At 43.1% G+C, this 25512-nt stretch overlaps 1 protein-coding gene across 43 annotated transcripts in view; it reads right to left on the bottom strand.

The window, feature by feature from the left end:
* Positions 1-1864: 1864 nt before the first annotated feature.
* MADD (MAP kinase activating death domain) overlaps positions 1865-25512 on the bottom strand; it is a 137271-nt gene continuing 113623 nt past the window's right edge. For 42 of the 43 annotated variants that reach the window (XM_060261677.1, XM_060261675.1, XM_060261669.1 and 39 more), the window contains 3 exons: positions 22539-22608; positions 11089-11135; positions 1865-3362 (listed from right to left, as the gene is read on the bottom strand). In XM_060261677.1, coding sequence (XP_060117660.1) covers positions 3255-3362; positions 11089-11135; positions 22539-22608 — 225 coding nt within the window. In that variant the 3' untranslated portion in view covers positions 1865-3254. The remainder of the gene's footprint in view (positions 3363-11088; positions 11136-22538; positions 22609-25512) is intronic. The other variant, XM_060261667.1, reaches the window with a different exon arrangement.

Consider the following 25512-nt stretch of genomic DNA (forward strand, 5'->3'; position numbering starts at 1 on the left):
GATTGACAAGTGTCCACTGCCTTAGTTAAAAGCCTGGTGGAACAGCTCTGTCTTACCGGCCCTGCAGAACCGCAACAATCCCCACAGGGCCCTAATCTCCAGTGGAAGCTTGTTCCACCAGTTAGGGGCCAGGACAGAGAATGCCCTGGCCCAGGTTGAAGCTAAGTGGACTTCTTTTGGGCCAGTGATCACCAGCAAATGTTGATCCAAGGAGCATAAAGTTCTCTGGGGGTATATAGGAAGAGGCGATCTCGTAGATATGCTGGTCCCAGGCCGTTCAGGGCTTTAAAGGTCAAAACCATAACCTTGAACTGGACCCAGTACTCAATGGGTAGCTAGTGCAGCTGGCAGAGCACCGGCTGTATGCATGTCCGTAGAGGCACTGCAGAAAGCAGGCATGCAGCACCAGCTGGAGTTTCCAGATCAGATTCAAAGGCAAGCCTGCGTAGAGCAAATTACAATAATCCAGTCTGGATGTGACTGTTGCATGGAGCACTGTGGCCAGAACCTGGGTGGACAGGTAGGGAGCTAGCTGTCTCGCCTGCTGTAAAGAATAGAAGGCAGATCTGGCCACCATGGTGACCTGGGCCTCCACAGAAAGTGAGGCATTCAGGATCACCCCAAGGCTTTGGACCTTCTGCACTAGCAACAGTGGAGCCCCATCAGTGGTCGGGAGCCTCATTCCCATATCTATCCCACCCTAGGCCAGATACAGGACCTCAATCTTTGATTAATTTAGTTTCAGCCAGCTCTGTTGCAGCCACGCTACCATGGCCTCCAGTGTACGGTCCAGATTTTCTGGGGCAGAGTCTAAGTGGCCATCCATCAACAGATAGAGCTGGGTGTCATCAGCGTATTGATGGCAACTGAACCCATACCGCCATACTAACTGGGCAAGGGGGTGTATATAGATATTAAACGACACTAATGGCAAAATCACTCCCTGTGGTACTCCACATTCTAATGGGTACTGCTGGGAGATGGTGTCACCAATTGCCAACCTCTGTCCCTGACCCTGGACGAAGGAGGAAAACTATTGCAAGGCAGTCCCTCTCACTCCTATGTCAGCGAGGCAGGAAATCAAAAGATCATAATCGACCGTATCAGCTGCTGTCAGATCTAACAATAACAGCAACACTGACCCACCTTGATCCATATGTCTCCGGAGGTCATCTGTGAGGGCAGCCTGGAATGGGTCCAGGACAAATGCTTCATCCAGGAAAACATGGAGTTGTTTGGCAACACTCTCTCAACCACCTTACCCAGGAACAGTAAATTTGATACTGGGCAGTAGTTGGATAGAACTATAGGGTCCAATTATGGTTTCTTCAAGAGCAGCTGTACCACTGCCTCTTTCAGTCCCACTGGAAAAAACCCTGACAAAAGGGACAAGTATTCACTGGGGCAATGACAAGGGTCTTGTTAATTTCTATAAGACTTTCAACACTGAATTAATAAGAGAACCCAGTTTCAAAAAACTAATATGGAAGAAAAATAATCTGAATGTGCTATAAGTGATCTTTTCTGAATATAATTGGCCCATTTTACCTATATAACTGAAAAGATTGTCCCTGATGTACTTCTGTATTTTCAGTCACTTATTCTAATAGTAAAGCATGAATCTAGAAAATTTTGTGCCCTTTATATCTAAAATAAATAGCATTAAAATATTCTTATATTTTGTCTCTGTTTTTTGTCTCTGTGACATTAACACAACATTCAGCATGCAATAAACCTGTTTAGTTCATAGTAATGATGGAATTGTTTTCTAAAATAATTTTATATGTGGCCTAATGTGTTTTTAGCATTATTTCAAAATAAGTCTAGCAAGTACCACTATTAAAGTTCAAACCACAAGACTCAGTGATGGTTTAATGGTAGTTTATTTTCACATTCAGACACCTGTACATTTTTCTATAAATAGATGTGGTACTGAAATATTTACATCTCCCCACTCATGCTTAGTACAGTCCATTGACTAGCCACACAGATCAAACTGCATGGAAAACAGGCCTGGTAATTTCTGAAGGTAGTTGCCAAACATCTTCTTCAACTTGTATCATACCCTGATATCTGTTAAAGGTTCTACAGTTTATTACATAGCACAGATCCTTTCCCTTCATGTATCTTGATGCTTTTTTAACGTTAGAGTCCAGGACAGTCCATGAAAAATAAAAGACATTTTGAACATTAATTTTTCAGCCAACTAAAAAATAAAGGGTCAAGTGGATACTTTACCTGGAAGGGAGGTTTCATTGCACAGTAGCACGGTTTTTGCAAAATTCTTTGATATACATGTACAGTTTGACAGAAGCAGCGACTAAAAGGAGACCTGAAACAAGGATATATGTGCTACTGACTCGGACTTCTGCATCCTCACAATAGTTTTCATAACCTGATGCGTTTCTGACATCATACTACAGAGTGCACTCTGGGCAACCAGATCTTACATAAGAATGCCATATGATTTAACCAATAGCACAATACTGGGTTTTAATTGGGGTGTTTTTTTGTTTTTTTGATCTTTCCTCACAATGCGATATGCTTACCATGAAGAGTTCTAGCTACCACTATGAGCATATGCAAATGAACTGGAATGTTAGCAAAATATTAGTCTCTCACTTAAAAGAATATGTACAGTACATGCAAGCCAGTTTTTAAAGGATTGCCTAATACTTCCTGCTCCATGATTCTTAGCCATTCCTCTAAAAATGCAATGATTAAATAGGTGTATGCATTTACTTTCATGCTCAAAGAATGGGCTGAAGAAATTTAAGAACAAAAAGGGCCATGTAGTGAGACTTCCATGTCAGAAGGACTGGTATAAAGGAAGAAAATAATGAGAACTTAAACAAAAGCATTAAATAACAGCAACAAAGATAATTCATGCAATGCTCTGAGCCATTTCCATTGTACACATAACTGAAAACCTGAAAGCCAAGACTCAAGAAATAAACAATGGTACCCATGAAAATAAAAAAGTGGAACCTCACGTGAACTAGTTGAAGAAGAAAATTCCAAAGGATTGGGAGGAGCAGAGCACATACTGTTCTAGAAGGGATGCTGACCGCTCCAAAATGCTATGTTATGCTATGCTATGTTTCAGTATGGGACAGGACAATTAAATCTGAGTTCTAAGAAAACTTGCAGAGTAATAAATAAAGCAAGTTTTCATTAGAGACAGTTATATGAGCTCCAGTAACATGAACAGAAAGAGAAGTATTACACGCCACTGTATTTCCCAGTGATGAGAATCAGCTGGACACTGGACGAGGTGGTTTACTTTTGCTTTCTGCCTCTTTTCCACGAACTGCAGCCACATAAGAGAAGAGACACAATACGGAGTAGCAGATCTCATGAGCCTAGAGGATATTAGAAAAAGAGATAATCAGACTTTAGACAATGAAAATTTAGATTTACTGTTGACCTTTCATTAGATATCTTTAACTTCTCAAGGAAATATAAAATGTTCTGGTGGATGTAATATACTGTCTTGGTGTGGGTGACGTATCCACCACCAGGAGCTGTAAGGATAAGGAACACATACAGCTTCATATTTGAATAAACTGAGGGCGAAGGCAGATGTAATATTTTGTGTGCCAGTAGAACTAATCTAGAGGTTCCCTTTCTTCTTCAGAGTCAAGATCTAGAAATAACAGCTCTGTACACTGGCAATAAAAACAAGATATGGATGGGGCTAATTGACTAGCATCTGTGCTGTCAGCCACCATATCTCTGCTGCCTAGAACAGTTATGTGACCATTTCTGTAATTAGCAATAGATAATGGTTAAAAGAATTCGGCCCCCTTCCCAGCCGAGCGGTCTATCGACCGCTGAGGCTGGGGGCTGTTCATTGCCTCCCCACATGGATGCAAGGCAGTGGGATCTTCCAGCTGGGTGGGGGCAAGGTGCGGCCTTAAAAGGCCGCCCCCGCCCCCAAATGCGCAGTTTGAATTCGCTCTCGGGAAGCAGAGCAACGTGGCTGTTCCCGGAGCGATCTTTGGGCCCGACATCAGCTGCGGAGTGAGGAAAAAAACAGCGTGCAGGTGTAGTGCGTGGCTGGCAGCGTCGGGAGACAGCTGGCCAGTGTGGCGGCAACGGTAGCGTCGGACGGGCGGCACAGGACTGGGCGGCTTGGTTTGGCGCGAGTTTTCCCTGTGTCAGGTTGAAGCAGGCGGTGCGTGGGCCCTGCTAGTGGGGGGCGCTTTTGTCTTGTGGAGGCCAGAGGCTTTTTAGTGCCATTTTGTGTCTGTTGTCCCTGCACGGGAGAATAGCGGTGGTGGGGTTTTAGGTGTTGAAGAGCCCCCCCTCCCCACTCACCTGGGTATTTTATTAATTAGTGGGTGCGCCAGGAGTGCAGCCGTCTTTAAAAAAAATGGGGCCTAAGAAGGGTCAGGGCAATACAAAGGGCAAGCAACCTGCAAAGAGGCCGCCTAAGAGGCCTCTCCCTGACCAGCCCCTGCCTGATGATGGAGAAGAGACTAGGACTAGGCAGGCCGTTATGGATCAGCTCACCGCCATGGAGGAAGCAAGAGGGGTAGGCGGCCCTTCTCGGAGGGTCACTGGCCTCTTAGGGTCTGGTAGAGCGGCCACCATATCGTTTCAGAAGGAGGTGCTGGCCCGGCTTTCTATTTTACAGGAAGCCGAGGGAAGCAGCAGCGGGACGAAGGCGGTAGTGCTGCAGGAGGACAAACAGAGGGACGAGCCCGATGCAGTGGTGGTGGTGCCGCCTGTGGTTGAAGGTAAGTTACCTGCACAGCAGCAGGGGGCGGCATGGCCATGGGGCCCTTGGGGTCCCAGTAAAGCGTCATGTACCAGGCCAGTTGTGGGAGCCCAGGCGGTAGGGGCCAATTATTTGGGGGCGGTGCCACACATGGTGCGGCAGGCGGTCTCTAGTAAACCGCCTCCACAAGCAAGTAGTTCTACCACTACCCCTGCTTTAGAGAGCGCTTGGGCACCTTGGTGTTTGGCCCCCGGGAGCAGTGGTCAGGGTAGTGGCCTCGGGACAAGTGGTCATGGGACGGCGATGGGAGTTTTACCATGGGGTTGGCAGCAAGCCCCTTCCATGTCGGCGCCTTGGTCTTCGCAGCAGGGCGGGATCTGGGGGTTTCCATCTCACCCACCAGTCCCTTATAGCATGGTGGATTTTCATGCTTTGCCGTTTGGTGATCCTGCCATGCCGCTGGGCGACCATCTTACCGTTGCGACCAGGGATAAAATTCTGAAAGGCGAATATGTAGATGTATTTAGCCTTTTGTATAGGGAGTTGGAAAAGAAGTCGGACGAGCTCGATGAGAAGGACAAGGAGAAGCTCAAGCAGCGGAAAGTGGATAGAACGTGGTTGAACTGGTTACCTGGTTTTCTTATTTATGCGGGTGTTATCGCCAGAGCCCAGCCGTGGAGGGCAGCACCGTTGTTTCAGTACCGCGACATTATATACCGGGCATATAATGACTTTACTGGTGGGGCTTGGCTCTAGTACGATGAGCAATTTCGCATGCGGGTGGCAGTTAATCCAGGCCTCCCATGGGACCAGATTAACCAGCAGCTTTGGCTGCAGCTCATGGCGCCCGCAAAGCTGAATGCGGGGGAGAGATCTGATAGCGGCCACCTTGTTCAAAAGACAGCGACTCCTACTGGCTCCCGCGCAATCGCGGGGCAGTAGGTTCAGCCACGGCTGTTTTGCTGGGAGTTTACCTCCCAAGGTGCGTGCGCCAGGAAGGCCTGTAAGTACAAGCACGAGTGCCCGCTTTGTGGAGAGCCTCATGCCTTCACAGCCTGTAGCAGGTCAAAACAAAGGGAGCCTAACAAGCGGCCGGGTGGCGAGCCTGGGCAGCACCCTGCAAAAGGGTCCCAGCCCCATTCAGCTGATGGTTCTTAGGGATTTGTTGGGGGATTATCCGCGTTATCTGCTGGAGGGGTTTTCCCATGGTTTTAGAATCCCATATCAAGGCCCTCGGACCTCTTTCTTTTGTTCTAATTTGCGTTTGGTTAAGGGTCTAGAGCATATTGTGAGGGAAAAGATTAGGAAAGTGTGTGCGGAAGGTAGAGTGTTAGGCCCGTTTACGTCCCCCCCCCCTTGCCAAATTTGCGGGTGTCCCCTTTGGGGGTTGTGCCTAAGAAAGCTGTGGGTGAATTTCGGTTAATTCATCACCTTTCTTATCCCAGGGGGCGATCAGTAAATGATGCGATCCCATCTAAGCTTTGTCGGTAAAATATACATCTTTTGACCAAGCAGTAAAGATAGTCCGACGGTGCGGAGTGGGTGCGGAGTTGGCAATTATTATTATTTTATATATTAAGTCAGCTTTTCGTCTTCTCCCTGTGCACCCAGGGGATTTTGAATTGTTAGGTTTTGCATTCGAAGGGAGTTATTATGTTGACAGGGCACTGCCTATGGGGTGTTCAGTTTCATGCGCTGCGTTTGAGCAGTTCAGTACTTTTCTGGAATGGGCATTACGTTTTAGAATTGGGGTACAGGACACGGCGCATTATCTGGATGATTTTTTTTTTGCGGGCCCCACGGGCTCTGGGCAGTGCCTTTCGTTGTTAATGGCTTTCGAGGATTTGACCAAGGAATTAGGTGTGCCTTTGGCTTCGGAAAAAACGGAGAGCCCGACTACGGTTTTGACCTTTTTGGGTATCGAGCTCGATACTGTGTGTCAGTTTTCTAGGCTGCCCGAGAATAAGCACGTGAGCCTTTTAGCTCATGTCAGATTAGTGCTGGGTAAGCGTAAGGTTACACTACTTGAGTTGCAGCAGCTGGTGGGTCATTTGAACTTTGCATGTAAAGTCGTGGCTCCCGGTAGGGCTTTTTTGAGACAATTTTGTGCTGGAATGGTCAACCTGTGTTCGCCGCACCATTTTACTCGGGTCACTAGGGAGATGCGCGGGGACCTTGTGGTCTGGGAGACATTTTTAAAGGAGTTCAATGGCATTTCCTTTTGGCGTAGTGATATGCAGCTAGAAGCTGAGCTCCAGATCGTTTCGGATGCCGCCAGCTCCACCGGTTTCGGGGTTTATTTTCGGGGGCATTGGTGTACTGAGCAATGGCCGCAGGATTGGTTAGGTTCCGAGTTATGTCGGAACTTAACGTTTTTGGAATTTTTTCCAATCGTCGTGGCTGTTTTTCTTTGGGGCGAGGCCCTTGCTAATCACACAGTGCATTTCTGGTGTGACAACATGGTCGTCATTCATGTTGTTAACAGCTTGACATCTAAGTCCCCCACGGTGATGCGGCTGGTCAGGGCTTTCACTTTGCGTTGTTTAAAATTAAACATTTTGTTCTTGGCAAAGCACGTTCCTGGCATTTGTAATGGGGTGGCGGACGCTCTGTCTCGCCAACAGATGGACCGTTTTCATCAGTTAGCCCTGGTGCCCAAGCGCATCCCAACAGAATTATGGCAGATTGGAGGGATGAAGTTAGCCGGGCAATCCACCTTGCCGTAGCGCCCAGCACTAAAAGGTTGTATGACCGGGCGGCTAGCCAGTTTTTAGCTTTTAGGGAAGGGGCTGGGTTACCGGAGGTGTGGCCTGTCCCGGTTGAACAGCTGTTGCAATTTTGTGTTCGTCAGAAGGAGCGGGGCCTTGCAGTTAAATCTATCAGAGGCCAGATGGTGGCGTTATCTTTTATGAGTAAGGCTCGAGGGCATTTTGATGCGACTAAGGATTTTTGCATACAAAAAATGCTGGAAGGTTGGTCCCACGAGTCTGGTCCTCGGGTTAACAGCAGACGGCCTATTTTGCCATCAATTCTCAGGGGACTTCACGACATATGGGCCCTTGTTTGTGGGTCAGTTTATGAGGAGGCGCTTTTCCATGGTGCCGTGTTGACGGCCTTTTTCAGGGATTTCAGAGTGTCCGAGTTGGTAGCGCTCTCCCATAATGATGCTTCCGCAAGGGCCCTGCAGTTCAGGGATGTTAAATTATCCAGTGACCAAGTGGCGTTCAGGGTCCGTCGTTCAAAGACGGATCAGAAGCAGCATGGCTGCACGGTTACGAATGGGCCTTGTTCGGAGTGGGAGCTATGCCCGGTTATGGCAATGTGCATTATATTGAATGGCGCGGCAAATCTGACAGTCCTCTTTTCCACCATGTTGATGAGGCCCCTTTGACGAAGTATCAATTTTGGACCGTCACGAGTCGAGCCTTGGCACTGTTGGGGCTCGGGGATCAAAAATTCGGTACCCATTCCTTCAGGATTGGTGCTGCTTCCATAGCCGCAGCACTGGCTTAGGGGGGAGAGTACATTCGTCGAGTGGGACGTTGGAAGTCCAGGGCTTATCGACCTTATATTAGGCCATTGCGGCCCTGAGGTATGGACCCCTTCAAGTTAGGGGCCCTCCTTCCCTCCCGCCCCCCCTTTTTTTGTGTTGGTTGCAGGTTATTGTTCAGTTTACTTGTTCAATAGTTTTAATAGCTTTTTTCTTCTAGGTGCTGTGGCTGGCGTTGAAAGGAAAAGGATCCTTATATGCGGCCACAGTATTGTGTTTTGGGCGGCACATCAGGCCCGACGGACACCGGTTGGTTTGCAGCTGGGCCTGAGCAACAGAGCCGTCATTGAATGGCAGGGCCACCGGGGTATGAGGTGGTCGGGGCTCCTGCCACTGTTGTTCGGGGGCGTGAGGGCCCCTCCTCCGCAGATTGTGGCGATACATCTGGGAGAGAACGACTTGGGCTTGATGAAGGGGAAGGCCCTTTCGATTCAGGCCCAAGCTGCTATCGCCATGATTGGCTAAAGGTGGCCGGGCGTCCTTATTCTGTGGTCGGCCATGTTGCCGCGCCATGTTTGGTGGGCAGCTTGGGACCCAGCGGGTTTGGAGCGGGCCAGAAACAAGGCCTTGCGCAAAGCCCTCTGCAGCGGGCTTGGGGTTTATGTTCCTCATCCTTCCATGCAGTCTAGTATTTCTAAATTGTAAAGGGAGGACGGGGTTCATCTTTTGGAGAAGGGCAACAAGGCCTTTTTGGCCGACTTGCGGCAAGGGCTGGTTCAAGTTTTAGGGTTTGATTTGGGTACAGTAGCCTAAGCAGAGGCTTGGCACTGTCTATGGCAGTTTGTGGTTGGGAATATGTTTTGGGGATTGGTGAGCTCCCGTAGCATTGCATCATTTTTGGTGCATGGCTTCCCTGGGGGACCGTTAAGCTGTAAGGCCCAAGGTTGGCTCCAGGGAGTCTGTGGGATCCCGGCACATGGAGAGTGTCCACATCCCAGGCTGCACAGCTTTGGGGATGGTGGAGCTTTGGTGAGCGGTGATCATGTTGCTGGGCCGGCCGGGTCTGAGCCGTTGGGTTGGCTCATACCCGGGGCTTCGGGGGCTCGCCCATTTTCGGGTCAAGGAGGTGGTCTGGTTTGACCCCTGGTTTGATCTGTCCCCATGTTTTGCCCTTGCCGTTAAGTTAATAAAGTGGCCCTTTAATCCAACTCGGTGTCTGTCTCGTTATTCTGACTGGGGGGGGCAATAAACATACTTCTGCCATGGGGGGCAGGGTGTAGGGCTGAGAAAATAGGAATCTTGCCTGAAGCAAAATAGGAGGGACAAGAGTAACAGCTGAACCAGTATGTTCTTATGTGTACATCCGTCATTTCAGTTGCAACTCTAGGAATATATACTATAACTAAAGACCCTGCTGAGTATCTTATTTATATTGCATCTGTCTCCAATCCAAGTAGATGATTTAAATGAACAAAATGTAGCCACTAGTAACTTATCTTGTCTATAATCTGATCTCCCTATATTGTCTCCAAAAGGCACAAAACAAGACATTTACTACAAAATTTGGTGTCTAATCACTAATTCGGGGCAGGGGGATTAAATTTCAGCTATGCACCCATTAGTTATATATACTTTTAAATTGAAAGACAGAAGATTTCTTTCTTACATTTGATAACATTCCAAACACTAACTCAAACATTAACACTAACATTAGTATTTGTCACTCCCCAAAATTTTCTTTGCCATGATGCTTGTCCAAATATATACTTAAAATAAACATATTTTTAAAATGTTATTATTAAAGTTATATATTATGCCTGAGGATCCAAATTGGTCAAATGATATTTTATTTAACTGAGAAGCACTCTCATGGCCATTCATACATGGAGTTATTAATTCTTTGCCAATGCAAGTGTGTTCAGGAATGAAATATTCTCAATATTAATAGTTTATAGCTTAAAATCCTTTCAGTTGCTGAAAAATGAGATTTAAAAATATCATTACAAGTAGTTCTATGCTATGACAGATCAAGAGTTCAATTTTCTAGATAAATTATTTGCTAGGGACCTGAAGGAACGACTATATCATTTTTATAGTGTAAATAATCAAATCAAATTTAAACTTTTAAGACTACTGGTCTTTCTTTCTGCACTAGTCACAACATTCCTCCTTTTGGAGACCAACGCAAATATCAAAAGCCTATTTTTATGGGATAGCCATGTCAGACCACTGCACGCGCACAGAAAGAGAGAGACTTATGGCATCTTAAAAACCATTATTGAAGCATGAGGTCTTTGGGAATTTTAGCCCATGAAAAGTCTTGTATATTTCTTCAGTCTTCTATTCTCTTCTTACCGAAACTAATCACAACTATACCTACATACAACCTTCCAATGGAATTAGGGTTGCCAGGTTAACTTACCTGCCCAGCAGGGGTCTCCTAACATCCTTCTGGGAGACCAGAAGTGATGTTGGACATTTTCAGGCCTACTTCTGGCTTTGGGCCTATTTCCAGTTGGGGTGACGCTCTGATTTTTGGGCAAAACTCTGGTAAATTCAGCTTCAAACAATAGAGTTTTGCCCAAAAACCAGAGCATTGCTCCCAACTGGAAGTAGGCCCCAAACCAGGTAGGCCCGAAAAGGTCAGTTGGGGGGTGGAATTTCCCAGGCAGTCAAGAGCCTGTGAAAGCAGAGGATCCCCCACTCCCACCTGGGGGCCTGGCAGCTCTATATGAAATAAAAGTATAAATGATCAGGTCTTTTGGGAAATTAAAATGTAAGATGGACAGAAATCTAAATGCTCAGACGTCACAGGATGATAAGCATGAGAACTACAAACCTTTGAAAATAACTAGAAGTAGTGCAGATGACTCACCATTGGCGTCTTGTACTTGTGGATCACCACTTCTTTAGTTTCAGGAACTAAAACCGGACGGGCAAGAGACAAAATAAAAAGTTCAAAAAACGAGAGGAAAAAATGAGGAGAATAGTACAATGTTCCCAAAGGTGAAGGGAAGGGAGATGTATGAACAGCCATAGGAAGAAGGCACTTTACTAATCCAATTTTCTTTCCATAATAGACTGCATGACAGTTCACTAAAGTATACTTAACAAAAATAATTCAAAGCAGAATTTAGGAGGAGATCAATAATAACTTAAGCTCTCATACAGACCCATCTGCTGCTTAGTTATTTATTCTGGTTTTAGAAAATATTCCAAAGTAAAATATTTAGCAAGCGCCAACTGAAGAGTGCCAATACTTCTGTTCAATGGCTTGCCGATCTGATATTTCGCTCACATTCTCAGTTTCAGAGCTTTTCTGTGCATCAACGATGGCTTCCCAAACAAGATACCTATGAACTATTCAGACTTAAACTAGCAGAATGTCACTTAGAGAATAATAAAAATTCTGCTTCCTGCAGCACAATAAAGCAGGTAACAACCAAAGAAAGAATCAATTGCTCAAGTTACCCAAATTTAAAGCTTACATATCAATAGAGTTTCTGCTTTGCTTAGATCAGGACTATCAAAAACCACAAAATACCCAAGAACAATAAAAGCACAATTTCATATCTTTTTATTGAAAAGTAATGGAGACCATCTCAGAATTTCTAACCAGAAGACAATGTAAGGAAGAGTTTTCAAAATGAAATCATATATTGGTTGTATAGCAATATATAGTGGGGGAAAGGACAAATATCTCATGAACCACAATACCTCCTAATTTTTTAAGTCAGTGCATATGTTCACAGGAAAGTACCACAAACATATGGGAAATCCTTTCATATGTGAAAAAATAAAGCCAAAATGGGGGAAAGAATACTACTGTACAATAAAGATTAAACAATACATATACTGAAGTGTGCCAATAAGTTTCCAGTATGAAACAACACAACTGTAACTGATCCAAGGTACTGCAATGGCAACATCTCTGGATAAATCCAAGGAATACTACCTCTATTTTAAAACGTGTCCATGCCTGACTCATGATCCCAGTAACCCAAGTTAAATTAGAAAATATATATCCTAGACTATTTTACTAACTGGAGTCAAACAGTCTGATAGCAACCCCATTTCACCATGAAACAATTCAAAATGAAGCAGACATATACCAGACTGGAGTAATTAAAACACAGCTGCAAGTTCATATGGTACTTTGAAAGACAAGATAACTCAGAAGGGACTGGGGTCATGAGGCAAGTAAGCAGAGAAATGGCAAAGACCCTAGTCCTCAAATACAAACTTAGAAAGGCTGCTCCCAGAAGCCAACTTCTGCCCAGCTCAAGGACTCTACTTACAGCCTTTCTGGTAGGAAAGATAATGTTGAAAAGGAAGGGGTAGGAAAAAACTGTAAGATTTTAAACAGATAAAAAAACCCCAGACAATTATTATTGCAAAGTAATTTTTAAGGATAGGAAAAATGGATCTCTTTCATCAAGGAATAAAATTATTTCTGACATTGTCAAAATAAGAAGAGAAGTCCCATCCTGCAGCCTCGTGCCCTGTGAAGGAGAATACAAAGGACTAAGAAAGGATTGGGATTGGGGGAAGCACTTTACCTGCTGGAGAATGAAGGTTTTCATAGCAGCAACAGTGAAGGGGCCACAAAAAAAATAAAGCACAAGTACATAGCAGTAACTCAAATTCTAGAGCCAAAGGCCTGATATTCCTGCTCTCCTCACATCCTTTCCCTGAGTAGCATGCCACAAGTTTATTATCCCTGGGTCCCAGGATCCCATTTCCAACTTCCAGTTTGTTTCATTAGCTCAGATGAATATGTTACATTAGTTCTGTGCCAGAATTTTTATAACATACAAAATAACCATCAATAATCTTACAGAATAAGGACTTTGCAAGATAATGTTTAATCAATAAATCTTATGGTGAAACCTCACTATTTATGTTAATCATATCTCTTTGAATACTTATTTGAAACTAGAATTCTTTCTATATAGAAGGAAGAGAAGTACAGGAAAGGAAAGTTCACCTCAGACCATTGTGCTACCCTATCGCGCCTAGTTGATAGTTATTGCTGTGTGAAATAACCAGAAACTATTTGTGGCTTTCCTGGATTTAAAAAGTGCGTTCGATTCAGTTGATAGGGACCTTCTTTGGACTAAATTAGACCAGCTAAATATGGATAAAAGACTTCTCATGCTCATTATGAAACTGTACCCCTCTAATTCTTGTCAGATAAAATGCTCACTAGCAGGCAGTCTGACACCAAAGATCTCTGATCAAACAGGGTGTCAAACATGGTTGCATATCAGCTGGCTTTTCATTCGATCTCTTCCTCAGTGACCTTGCTGGTCAATTGTCTGAAACTGACTGTCACAGTCCAAAGCTTGGTGCAATACACGTACCCTTGCTACTCTACGCAGTCAATACAGTGTTGTTGTCCTGCTCTAGAGTGGGTTTAAGATGTCTGCTGTCCCACTGTGCTATCTCTCTACGCAGCGAAGATAGCTAACATTAGTGCTTCAGCTATAACACGCTTTTTCTATAACAGAGGCAACCAATTTGTGCCAGCTGCTATAAGAATCTTTAAGTGTGATTAAGATGACTGCTATCCTGCTGTGTTAACTTTCTGTGCAGCGAAAATAGCTAATATTAGTGCTTCAGCTATAACACGCTTTTTCTATAACAGAGGCAACCAATTTGTGCCAGCTGCTATAAGAATCTTTAAGGCCAAAGTGACCGCACAATTACTGTACAGCATTCCAATCTGGATTATGTGCTTTTGAACATGCCCAATCCAAATTCCTGAAAAAAACTTTGGGAATGCCAACATGTGTTTCATATGCAGTCATCTGCTTAGAAACTGGCCAGTCCTTAATGGAAACCAGTGCATGGCTTATGACATTCAAATTCTGGCTACGCCTACATTATAGTTTCAAACATGGGAGCTTTATATATCAAATGCTCTCTGAGTCCAATGTATCAAATTGGTCAGCATACATAGAGAATAAAATTAAAGTGATGGGCCTGTCTATAGAATCACTGTCCATGCTTACATTTACTGCTGCATTCCAACAGATCAAAAACAGGATGTTAGACACTGAGTGCCAGAAGTTAAATAGTCTGGCTAACAAAATCTGCTCCCCTTTGAACTTTGAGATCCCTCTCAGCACAGGGAAGATAGCCTCCTATCCATCGTCTTTGCAGGTGCCACAACAACGCAGAGCGTTTTCTCTCACTAGGTGCAATGCTATGCCCTCTGCCATTCTTGATGGCAGATTCAACAAAATAGCCTATTCAGCTAGGTATTGCCCTTCTAAACAAAAACGTGTTGAGTCAATTACTCATGTTCTCCTTCACTGCCATCTGTATACAGATCTACGTTATAAGTATTTATACCCTGTTTTAGCCAGTATGGTCGACTGCTCTGATGCACTTAAGGTTCATAGACTCTTGAATGATTTTTCTATCAATGTTAGTGAGAGGTCAGTCAAGTTTCTCTACTCTGCTCTAAAGTTGAGCCAAACGATACCACAGTAATAATTTCTGTTCATACAAGTGTACATGAAAGTTGTGTTTTTATCCTGTTTTACACGATATTAATTTTGTACTGCTATTTTTATGCCAATAAAGGCTGACTTGACTTGAAGGACAGGATTTAGCAGATAACAGACCCTGCATTGTAGCTTTCATATCTCGCAATCAATAAATCACTGCATAATGACTCCCTCCAGATTGAGACTCTGGAGTTTTCCAAACTGTAGCTGCCTTCTGGGTTTTTATCAATGTTGTGGCGGTTCCAATCAGTGTGATCTTTAAACACTTAAACGTTTTCTTCATTTTTTTCCTTCCCACATTCACATTGTGGGTAGCCATGTTAGTTGTCTGCAGCAGCAGCAGCAAAGAACAAGAGTCCATTAGCACCTTAAAGACTAACAAAATTTGTGGCAGAGAATGAGCTTTCATGAGTTACTGCTCACTTTTTCAGATCTTTGAAGAAGTTAGCAGTGACTCATGAAAGTTCATACCGTCACAAATTTTGTTAGTCTTTACGGTGCTACTGGACTCTTGCTTTTTTTCTACTGCTACACTATGGATTGGTTTTCTGCTTTTTTAATGCAGCACTTCAGCAGCCTCAAAGGGGCTGAGCAATCTCCCTCACACCCCACCAAACCTGAGAGTCATATGTGGTATTTGTGTCTCACCCCTTTTAGTTGCCTCTTTTCCTACATTTGAGCATTCTCTCTCATTGGCTCCCCCCACCATTTTTAAAATTCTTTTACCTTACTTGCATCAGTACACAGACTGCAACAGCTTTGACTGAATGTTTCTAGGCTAGCTGCATGCACAGCAAAATGTATTTGAAAATGGTGCCAAGGACATGCTAGAATTTGCTGTTGAGTGTGAATGAAGGAATGACAAGGAAGGCAATGACTGGCTGCTGGTGTTGGGCTTTCCAATAGGACTGACCATTTGTTTCAATGCAGGCGCCCTCCAATGCTGACACACTGAAATGCAGGCATGCAATTTTTTTTAAAAAAAAATCCTAGGGCCATTTGGGGCAGCAATCTAAGAGGCGGGGGGGGGGATGTTAAGATTCTGAGCAATAACGATCTTATGAATTCATTCTGCAATGGAAAAGAAGTATGGGAAAAACTAGTGGTGGGAAAAAGCAGGAAAAACTGGGGCAGCATGGGGATGCTAGCCAAGTTGTCGGGACACAGGACTGCCCCCCCCCCCCCCGGTAACATACGGGAATAAAAATGAAACATTAGGGCAATCTGGAAGACATTAGGGGAGAACAGGAAAATCCTTGAAAATCCACTACATTGATTGGTTCCCTTGCACCACCACCCCACCTCGGTGTCTCCTAATAGCCTACCTTCTTGCATTAAGGTGGTGATGAGATAAGTTTACCCAGGGCTTTTTTTTGCAGAAAAAGCCCAGCAGGAACATATCTGGATATTATGCCACACCCCCTGTGTTCCTGTGTGTTCCTGCTCAAAAAAAGCTCTAGGTTTGCCAACCTCCGAGTGGTACCTGGAGATCTCTCACTATTGCAATTGATCTGCAGATGGCCAAAATTGTTTCCCTGGAGAAAATGGCTGCTCTCTTGTGTGTATGTGAATGCATACAAAAGATGTATCTTGCAGGGCATAAGAACAACTGGCTGACTGCAATTATGTGAAATGGCTGATTTCCAGGATCAGATGTGCAGCTTCTTTCTCCCTTATCCTTCAACCTCAGTAGTTTATAATGCAACTGCCCAAAGGCCTTGATTTTTGAGGCTGAGGACTATGTAAGCTGGAAACTATTATTCTGGCCCAAATTTCTATTGGCAAGGTGTGGGATGTAATTTTACCTCTCTATGCTGCCTGGAAGAATTAAGGGACAGATAGAAGGCAAAATATTCCCTAATGTATCCACATATCTTGGTTAAATATAGGGCTAGCAAGGACTATATCTGCACTATTTTGCATTCATATAGCACCTCTGTTAAGCTGTTCTGCTTCCATTTATTTATTTATTGCACTTGTATCCTGCCCTCCCCAAACGGGCTCAGGGAGGTTAACAACGGTCACAATTTGATGACAGATTTACATTATAACAATAAAACATTATTAAAACATTAAAATATTGAAACAGTTTAAATACAGTTCAGATAGCATTTTGTCTGTTTTGAATTAATTTGTGATGATATTGTGGGGTAGACAGTACACCCCCCCCACACACACAGATGTTAAAAGTACCTCCATTCAGTTATTAAAAGCCTGCCTGAACAGATATGTCTTACAGGCCCTGTAGAATTGTGATATATCCCGCAGGGCCCTAGTCTCCTCAGGGAGGGCATTCCAGAGGGCAGATGCAGCCACGGAAAAGGCACAGGACTGCCCAGCCTGCACAGCCCATCAGGACAAAGGCCAGTGAAGGGTGGTGTGGCAGGCCAACAACAGGAGAGGGAAGAAAGTGATGTTTACCCTCCACCAGCCATTGTCTCTAAGGATAGGGCAAGGCGGTGGAGGGCAAACCAATCAGGCTGGAGAAGGGGAGTGTTTACTGGAAGTTCCTGGTACAATGTTCCTGTGTCTCAGACCTCTAGAAACAAGTGACTACAGAGTAGGCAGGGCAGGCAGGCACACACTAAGCTCCTTCCTGCTTACTCTTCTATTGTCATAATCTCCCTTTGTGATGCAGATGAGCACTCCTAGGGAAAAGCAACTTCCTTCCTGTTTCTCTTCTCTTCCTTCTTCCATGCACACAGGATGGGACTGCAGAATGCTCCTCTCTGTATCCATCCCCATCTGCCAGACAGATAGCTTAGGATCTGTCTCTTTCTCTTAATCTGCACTATCAGACATGCATTATTGTAATAAAGTAAATATTGTTTAGTTTCAACTAGAAATGGTGGATCTGTGTAACTTTGCAACCACATGGTATGTTCAGATTCAATTCAAGCAGCTGCTGTGTTAAAGCTTTGTGCACTCTGCTAACTAAAGGATCTGGACCTACCAGAACCAGTATCCTTCCCATCAGTGTTTATGTCTGTAGGACAGCTTTGGAGCATGACTGGACAAGCAAGCAAGCAGGAAGAAGGGACCAAAGAGGGCAGCATTCAGGAATCCCATTTAAGGAAAGCTCAAGGGCAGGCCAAGGAGGAAGGGTGGATGCAGTTCTAAGGCAGAGAGCACAGGAGTCCCAGCAAGAGGGAGGAACAAAGTGATGCAAATCCCTGCCCTTCCCATTCTGAGGTCTTGCTAACCCTCTCTGGGGATGGGACAAAATGGCAGTGGGCAAGCCAACCAGGTTGGAGAAGGGGAATGCTTATGTCCAAAACCATCAAAATCCCTTTTTTAAAAGCCACCAAACCACCTCAAGGAAGCAATAAACCTAACATTCAAACTTGTAGAATGTAGATTCAGATTTGCACTAGAACATGCACAGAGTGCCAAACATACTTGCACTAACTCTAATCATAGAACGTGCTTTAACATATATGAATTAGCATCTATGAGCCACAGGCCCATAGTGGTCTTTTCAGTACAAAGCCTTTTCAGAACAAAGAAATGTATAATTTCTATTGAACACTTTACAAAGCCCTTTTCCTTTAGCTGAAGCTAGATAGTGTAAAAGTCATCATGTTCTGTAAACACCCTTTGAAAATGAAAACTTTTCTCCCTACCTCCAGAGAGACATCCCCCCCAGTCTGAATAAGTCCCCACACCGCCACACAGTAGAGATTTTGCTTATTTACACATTTTCTGAAACCAAGCCAAAAATCTAGACAAAGAACTTGAACAAACACTCCTTGGCTATATGCACATTCTTAGAGGACCACCATAACCACAGAGTTCCTGGTCCAGATACCAGGAAGGCAGAAATTGGGGAGTACAGATCAAAGGAACCCCAAAGAAATTACCTCATCCTAGGTGATCTCCTATCTCCCAGAATAGAGACGAGGCTTCTTTGAATTGATAGGTAAACTAAAAGACTAAAAGTGAGAATTTTGTGACCGATCAACTAGACGTGCTTTGTTATCAAAATTGTATAAGTATGTTATGTTTTATGACAGAAACCTGAGGAAAACATATCGAAACATATCGATATGTAAACCAATATCGATATGTAAACCAATAAAAGGATCTTTGAATCAACTCACTTAGAGCTCTGACTGTTGATTCTCTTAAATTGGGCTGGGGACTCAGCTCTTGGCACTGATGGTGCGTGCAACAAACATAATAAAAACACATCTTTCTTCAGGTCTAGAAGGCCTGAAGAAATAGCACAGCACTCATACTACCACTGTGGTATTGCCTAGAAAAATGTTTCTCAAGGGATTCTGTACCAGAAACATTCAGCAACCATACCATCATTCTTGGTCACTCCAAGACCACAAGAATTTTAGCAGCTCAAATTCAATGTAACTTCTGCATGTCAAAGTGCACCTAAGGCCATTACCTTTTACAACCTTCAAGGTGGGGCCTGGAGTTCTCCCAGAATTACAACTGATCTACAGACCAGAGATCAGTTCTCCTGGAGGAAATGGTAGGTTTGGAGGTAGACTCTAAGTATCACTGCTGAGCTCCCTTTGCCCCCCAAACTCCACTCTCCCCAGGCATTGCTACCATATCTCCAGGAATTTCCCCAGTTGGATTTGGCAACCTTATTTATACATGACCTCCATGGGAACTTGCAGTAGGACATCAGCTGCATGTTCCCCATGGAATCTCAGTTCTAAATGGGTCAGGAAAATGAAGAAGGGGGAAGGCTGGAGCCCCTCCCCTCCCCTGTTCTGCAGTCTCGATCCAAATCAGGCCCCTGTCATTATTTAAAATTGAGTTCCTATGGGGAATTTAAACTGCAATCTGGCTGCAAGTCCCAGTGATGATCATGCATAAATGTCAAAGGAAATTTGGACCTCAATGCTCTGTTGGAGTGTTCAGAATGCGGTTTTCGTAAGATTGGTTAGAGCTGAGAGGCACAACCATTTTCTCCTCACAAATCAAGTGCCCAAAAAGAACTTGTTAGATTGAGGTAAAATCTTTGAGAGGTACCTCAATAAAAAGTCCATCTACAGTATTCCTTTTTTGGAATCTACAACACAGTCACTAGTCAAAATAAAATCTATGTCTATTATGACAAAGTGACAAACTCTTCCAGATCACTAACTGCAAATAGGCAAAATGTATCTTAGGTCTAACTTCCCTCCTTTTCAAGTTGGTTCTTATTTTCTACTACTTGTTGGTCTAAGACTATACAGGCTCTCCATTTTGGACATTATACCCATAATGGAGTTTGTATGTCTGGCCTGATGGCTGTTATAACCAGTCTCTATTTACATTCATACCTCTTTTGCATTTGATATGCAGACTAATGTTGTTCAGTTCCAGAGTCTAGGGATATATCCTATTTCACAACAAATGAAGAGGTGAACCTCAAAAAATGTTACAGTTTCACGGTTAAAATGTGAAATGTCTTCCCTGATACATTTCATGTTTTAACCAGTAAGTGGAATATCCAGGACTTTTTTGCAGAAAAAGCACAGCAGGAACTCATTTGCATATCAGGCCACACCCCCTGACATCAAGCCAATCAGAACTGTATTCCTGTGTGTTCCTTCTGGGGAAAAAAAAGCCCTGGGAATATCAACAAGAAAAGGAACTCTATGTAAGAAAAACACATGCAAACACACACACAAAAGAAGAGATCAATATGTTTTAAAAAGATGTTTGACATGTAATGTTCATGTAATGTTTGGTTTAGATAATGTTTTTGCTACAAACTGAATCAGGGCTTGGAGTGAGGGTAAACCCTCCTCCCTTATTTATCTATGTTATGGTTTCCTGTCACAAGAAGAAAAAAACAGCAGGGACAGGGTTAAATAGAAAAAATGGCACAAGGAGAAAGAGTTAAATTTCCCTTTCTTCAGCTCTGTGGTGCCAATCCAGTTTATCCCATAACTGCTATAAAACTCTAAAGGAAAAAAAGCAGATTCTGAGTATGAGTCTCAAGAAATCTCTGGTTTGATCTGAATGCCACCTTCCATTTTAAATCATTTCCAGCTTGTATCTTGACTATGGAGGACTGTGTTATGCAATGCAGCAATTCTCAATAAGCCACATGTCAGTGTGTTTCCTGGCACCTTTTTACTTCTGGACTCTTTGGGATAAAATCCAAAAGGTCTTGAATGGAAAGAAAAGGAAAGCAAGCTGCAGCTAGCTTCCTACCATCTGACTGACTACGGAAGTGCTGATGATCTTATCCTGGACAGACTAGTCACATCTGTGAGTCCTAGGCTTGGTTGGAGAGGCAGGCTTTCTTATAGTTCTGTGTCTGGCAACCTATCCCTGTGGCTCTGCATGTACTAAACTGTTTTATATTCCCGAAGTGCTCACAGGCTTAATAAGGTTGGAAGCCCTTACTGTACTTTTTTCTTTTCCTATCAGATACTTTTTTTTTTTTGCTGCAGCTTCTTTTGCCTGTAATGCTATAAAACAGAAAGAGCACAATAGATCCCCATCCGTAAACGAAAGATTTTAAAAAATGTTTTTAAAAAACATTTTTAAAAACCTACAGATGTTTTGCTTTCAACCATGCACAGCAACTGTTAGACTTTGTGCAAAAGTTGTAAGAAAGAGACAAAAGGCAGTAATGGAGAGAAAATTAACTAAAGATTAAACACTTTTATTAAATTTCCTTTTGAACTAAAAAAAAGTTCAGATAGTAGAAAAACATGAGACTACTTAAGCAAAACTTAATCAGGCCCAGATGGTACAGTTCATGCATCAGAAAGTGTGTATTTTGGTAAAGCAGAAATTGTATGACAAAGGATGATCTTGTACCAAAACCACACTACACCCTACAGAGAGGTCAAGAGGTACAGACATAAGGGCTGGTGGGAAGGGGGCATACTTTAAGAAGGGCACAAGGGCGGCTGGCAGGACTGCCAGTCTATTGTCATATTACTGTCTATTTGGGATACTTTAGACATGAGAAGTTGTTTTTCATGACTCATAATATTATTGGCATGGATGGATGGGAGCAGATAGGATTATGTGTGTGCAGGGGCCCATGTTATGTGAGAGAGATAAGTTGTTTATATATATCTTTGAGAACACCATGTCTCTGCTAACCTGGTGATTTGTACCTCTGAGGATATTCTCTAAATATCTTCAGAAGGTAATATTCCAGAACCGTTTTCTATATTACATGATTACATCTTTCAGAGATTCAGCATATGACAAGCAATAGTGATATACCAGGAATGTCATTTTAAGCTTATATTTAATTGTAACTAGTTTGGGTGAACTTTTTACACATATTGCCACAATTCCATCCACATGCTTTAAGCCCTTTTTCATCTCTTCTTCATTCCCCATTGGAAAATATGTTTTCCATAGAAACAAAAATAATAACACTGACCCCTATGAAAACTTGTGTCAAGCAGCAATAACCAAGTCTTACGGCTAGCTTCAATTCCTTTCAGATTAGGCACTAATTCCAGAACAGCTGCCATATAGCAAACACAAGCATCTCTAGGTCCTCTAGCCAGCAAACACATTATAGTAGGAATTTTCATGGTTTGGAGGCCATCATTAAAACAGATTATCTCAACTCATGTATCTTCGGCATGTCACATCCATTTGCTTCTGGTAGAAAGCATTATTGAAAAAAATCACTAAGTTTTCTTGCTTCCATAGACCTTTCTTAGATCCATGCTATATTTCTTTCAAATCACCTGAGCTTAACTAATGCCACGCTTAATATAAATCCATTATCTGAAAGACACTGCTCTGCCTGACTGAGAGGACTAGAAATTTGAGTTACTGCCATGTGAGTACAGACCTAATATCAAAATAATGTAATTACCAAATTCTTCCAGGACAAAGACTCCTCGCACTGTATTGCACTTTTTAATGTGATTCAGCTCTATGAAAACCTGCAAGAAAACAGGAGGAAGAAAAACAATGATTAGTAGAAATAAGGAAAATATTTCAAAGCAAAGAAGCACACCACAAAAGTTATAACTTGCAGTTCCATAGCACATTCTACCAATTCAACTATAATTTACTATTAAAATCAAAAGAAAGGGAAATAAAAAAATAAAAATCCAAAAATTGCCACAATGCTAGAAATCAATACAAAAACTTAAAAAAGGCTAAGAAGCGAAGACAGCAGAAGATGGAGTACCTTCCGCTCCTTGCAGGAGGAGAAAGCATGGAAGAGAAACGAAGGAGTTAGTAACTCTGACATAACCAACATCACTACCCCCTTCAGGCACTCAATTGCATTACAACAAAAAGAAAAACCAACACACCTTAAAATATCATGCAAAGGAAGTCACCAACTGCTCACAAATTTGGCCACCAATTTTCAGTCTTGCCCCAGCCTACTAACTGCCTGCCTCTCCATGCATTCTCCTCTAGCACAGAGGGCAGGCAAAAGGTGCCTTGCTTTCCCACTCTGTCCAGGAGTTTACTGTATTTCCACACTAATGTTACTAGTAACAGTAAACATTACTAGTACAGCCTCGTAAAATTTAGAGACTGCAGTCTGACACTAAAGGGCAAACTAAGGCTGGGAAAGATGAAGCAGCACTGTTTTTTACCTCTGTTAGCCAGAAACAAATTGTGTGGAAATAAACAAGCTTTTTCAGTAACAATGATCCCACTAAATGCCCCTTTTAAAAAACATCCGTCCACATCTAGAAATTGGATCACTTTCAATGTGAGGAACAACTCATGATGTATGCAGGAAGAAAACACAAGGGAAATTAGAATAGAAGTACTTCAGTCTTAGTGGGGGAGGGGGGAACCTAATTTTACAATTGCCCCACCACTAGCATATACTTCTACTAGTGAATATAATTTCCCAATAGGGTAATACACAATATTAAAGTAGTGAAAGCTGAGGACAGCCTTTGTGCTTGGAGGGGCAGTAACTATGAGGAGCAAAAAGGACTGCTTTGGTATAAGACTCTCACTTGTAAGAACCGCCCTTCCCCGGAAGGAGATGTGTACTCCAGCACTAGGTGAGGGGGTTGAGAGTTAGTACTTTGCCCTGAAAATTTGCTAAAATCTTACAAGCTCTTGTAGGTTCTCCCCCTTTGTGCTTGAGTGTGTAACAAATAAGCACCCAGCCTCAAACAAAATAAGCAGCTAAATTAAACAAACAGCTCCCTGAAATGGAATTAGCACTACCCAGTAGGTGTTTCTAATATTTGCACAAGTACTTTTCACATCACACTAACTCCTGCAATGAAAGACTGTGCTAGGCCCCTCGTATAATTGCTTCATTAGGAAGTAGGCTTAAGAAGCTTAAGAACCTAGCTTTGTCCTCTTCCTGTTATACACAGAATGTGGAATCTGGTGCTTACAACCAGGGCTGTGGGAAAGATGAATCCACACAATAATGATCAAGGGGTCATGTGATTTTGGGCAAAGACAACTCTGTCCCATGTGGGTTTATTGTCTTGCTATACAACCTTATAATCCACTGCTCTCTAGAAGTCCAGATTGTGACACTGGTCAGAAACATAAATCATAATCTCCTTCTGGCAAAACAAATACAACCCTTTTATTATGAACATGAACCTATCAAGCATTATTCATGGACCTGTTATACAACTGTATTTCAGTCCAAATCAGTTTTGTCCTGTGCTGCTTTCTTCAGACATTGAAGATTTGGTGTATTTTCTCCTCTAAAATACAGCTGCACCTGTACAGTTTGTAGCTGTGTGCCTTTACACCCATATGTACCATATTAATTTCATGTAGTGGGCTAAGAAGTAGAGAAGTATTATTCTATAAGGATAGTGAAGTAGCTACATTCATTTTTTAGTAAATGGGTACAATGGTTCAAAGTCAGAATATTTCAAAACTTATGTTTTAAAAATCTATAACAACAAAGGAGGCCCTGCAAATCAATGACCCAGAAAGCAGGTGTAAAATTTCTACCCAAGTCAGTCTCAGGACAGTGTGCAACTTTCTAGAGGAAATGTGGAACGCAGTACTATCTTTTGCAGTTACTACTTCTGTGGTAGTCTACTGAAGGTGAATACTTGTATTCTGCTTGCAACATAATGGAGTTTAATTAATAAATGATACAAAACATAGATGCTCACCTATTGGGAGAAGCTTATTAGAGAACATGTTGCAGCCAGGGCTCTAGGAGCTACATGCATTTCCTACTAGCTTTCTAGAAAGGGCTGGTTCATTCCCTCCCTCCCTCTTCTTCCCGCCAGCAACTCAAGGGGTTTTAAAATTAATAAAGTGGTTACGTTAGAGGACGTAACCAAAATGGTCTCTCTGGAAATCCCTGGATATTTGTAGGTGGAACCTGGGGGACGCAAGTCTTAGGGAGGGGAAGAACCTCAGCAGGGTATAATGCCAATAGAGTCCACCCTCCAAAGCATCCATTTTCCTTAGGGAAGCTGATCTCTATCATCTAGAGATCACCTGTATTCCAAGAGATCTCCTGGTCCCAACTTGGAGGTTGGCAACCCCATTGCAGTGCATCACATGCCTGCCTTGGACCTGACAGGGGAAACAGAGGAGGAGCATATACTCCTTATACATATACCACGTCACTTCTTTGAACCCAGCACAAGAAGTACAGAAAAAGGTATGCATCCCCTGCAGTTGTGCCACTGCTGCTGAGATCCAAGATGGGCAAGATACTTTGAACCAGGCAGTGGCAGTACCAGATGGACAAAGGTACATGGAGTGGCAAGATTTCTTCAGACAGCCATGTTTCTACACAAAACATTTTTGATCCTCTATTAAATGCCAAAACAGATTTTTAAAAGTAGGATTCAGAGACCACTTCCTCCTTAATATCCAAA

The sequence above is a fragment of the Heteronotia binoei genome, chromosome 21 (assembly GCF_032191835.1).
Source record: "Heteronotia binoei isolate CCM8104 ecotype False Entrance Well chromosome 21, APGP_CSIRO_Hbin_v1, whole genome shotgun sequence".
NCBI classification, from domain to species: domain Eukaryota; kingdom Metazoa; phylum Chordata; class Lepidosauria; order Squamata; family Gekkonidae; genus Heteronotia; species Heteronotia binoei.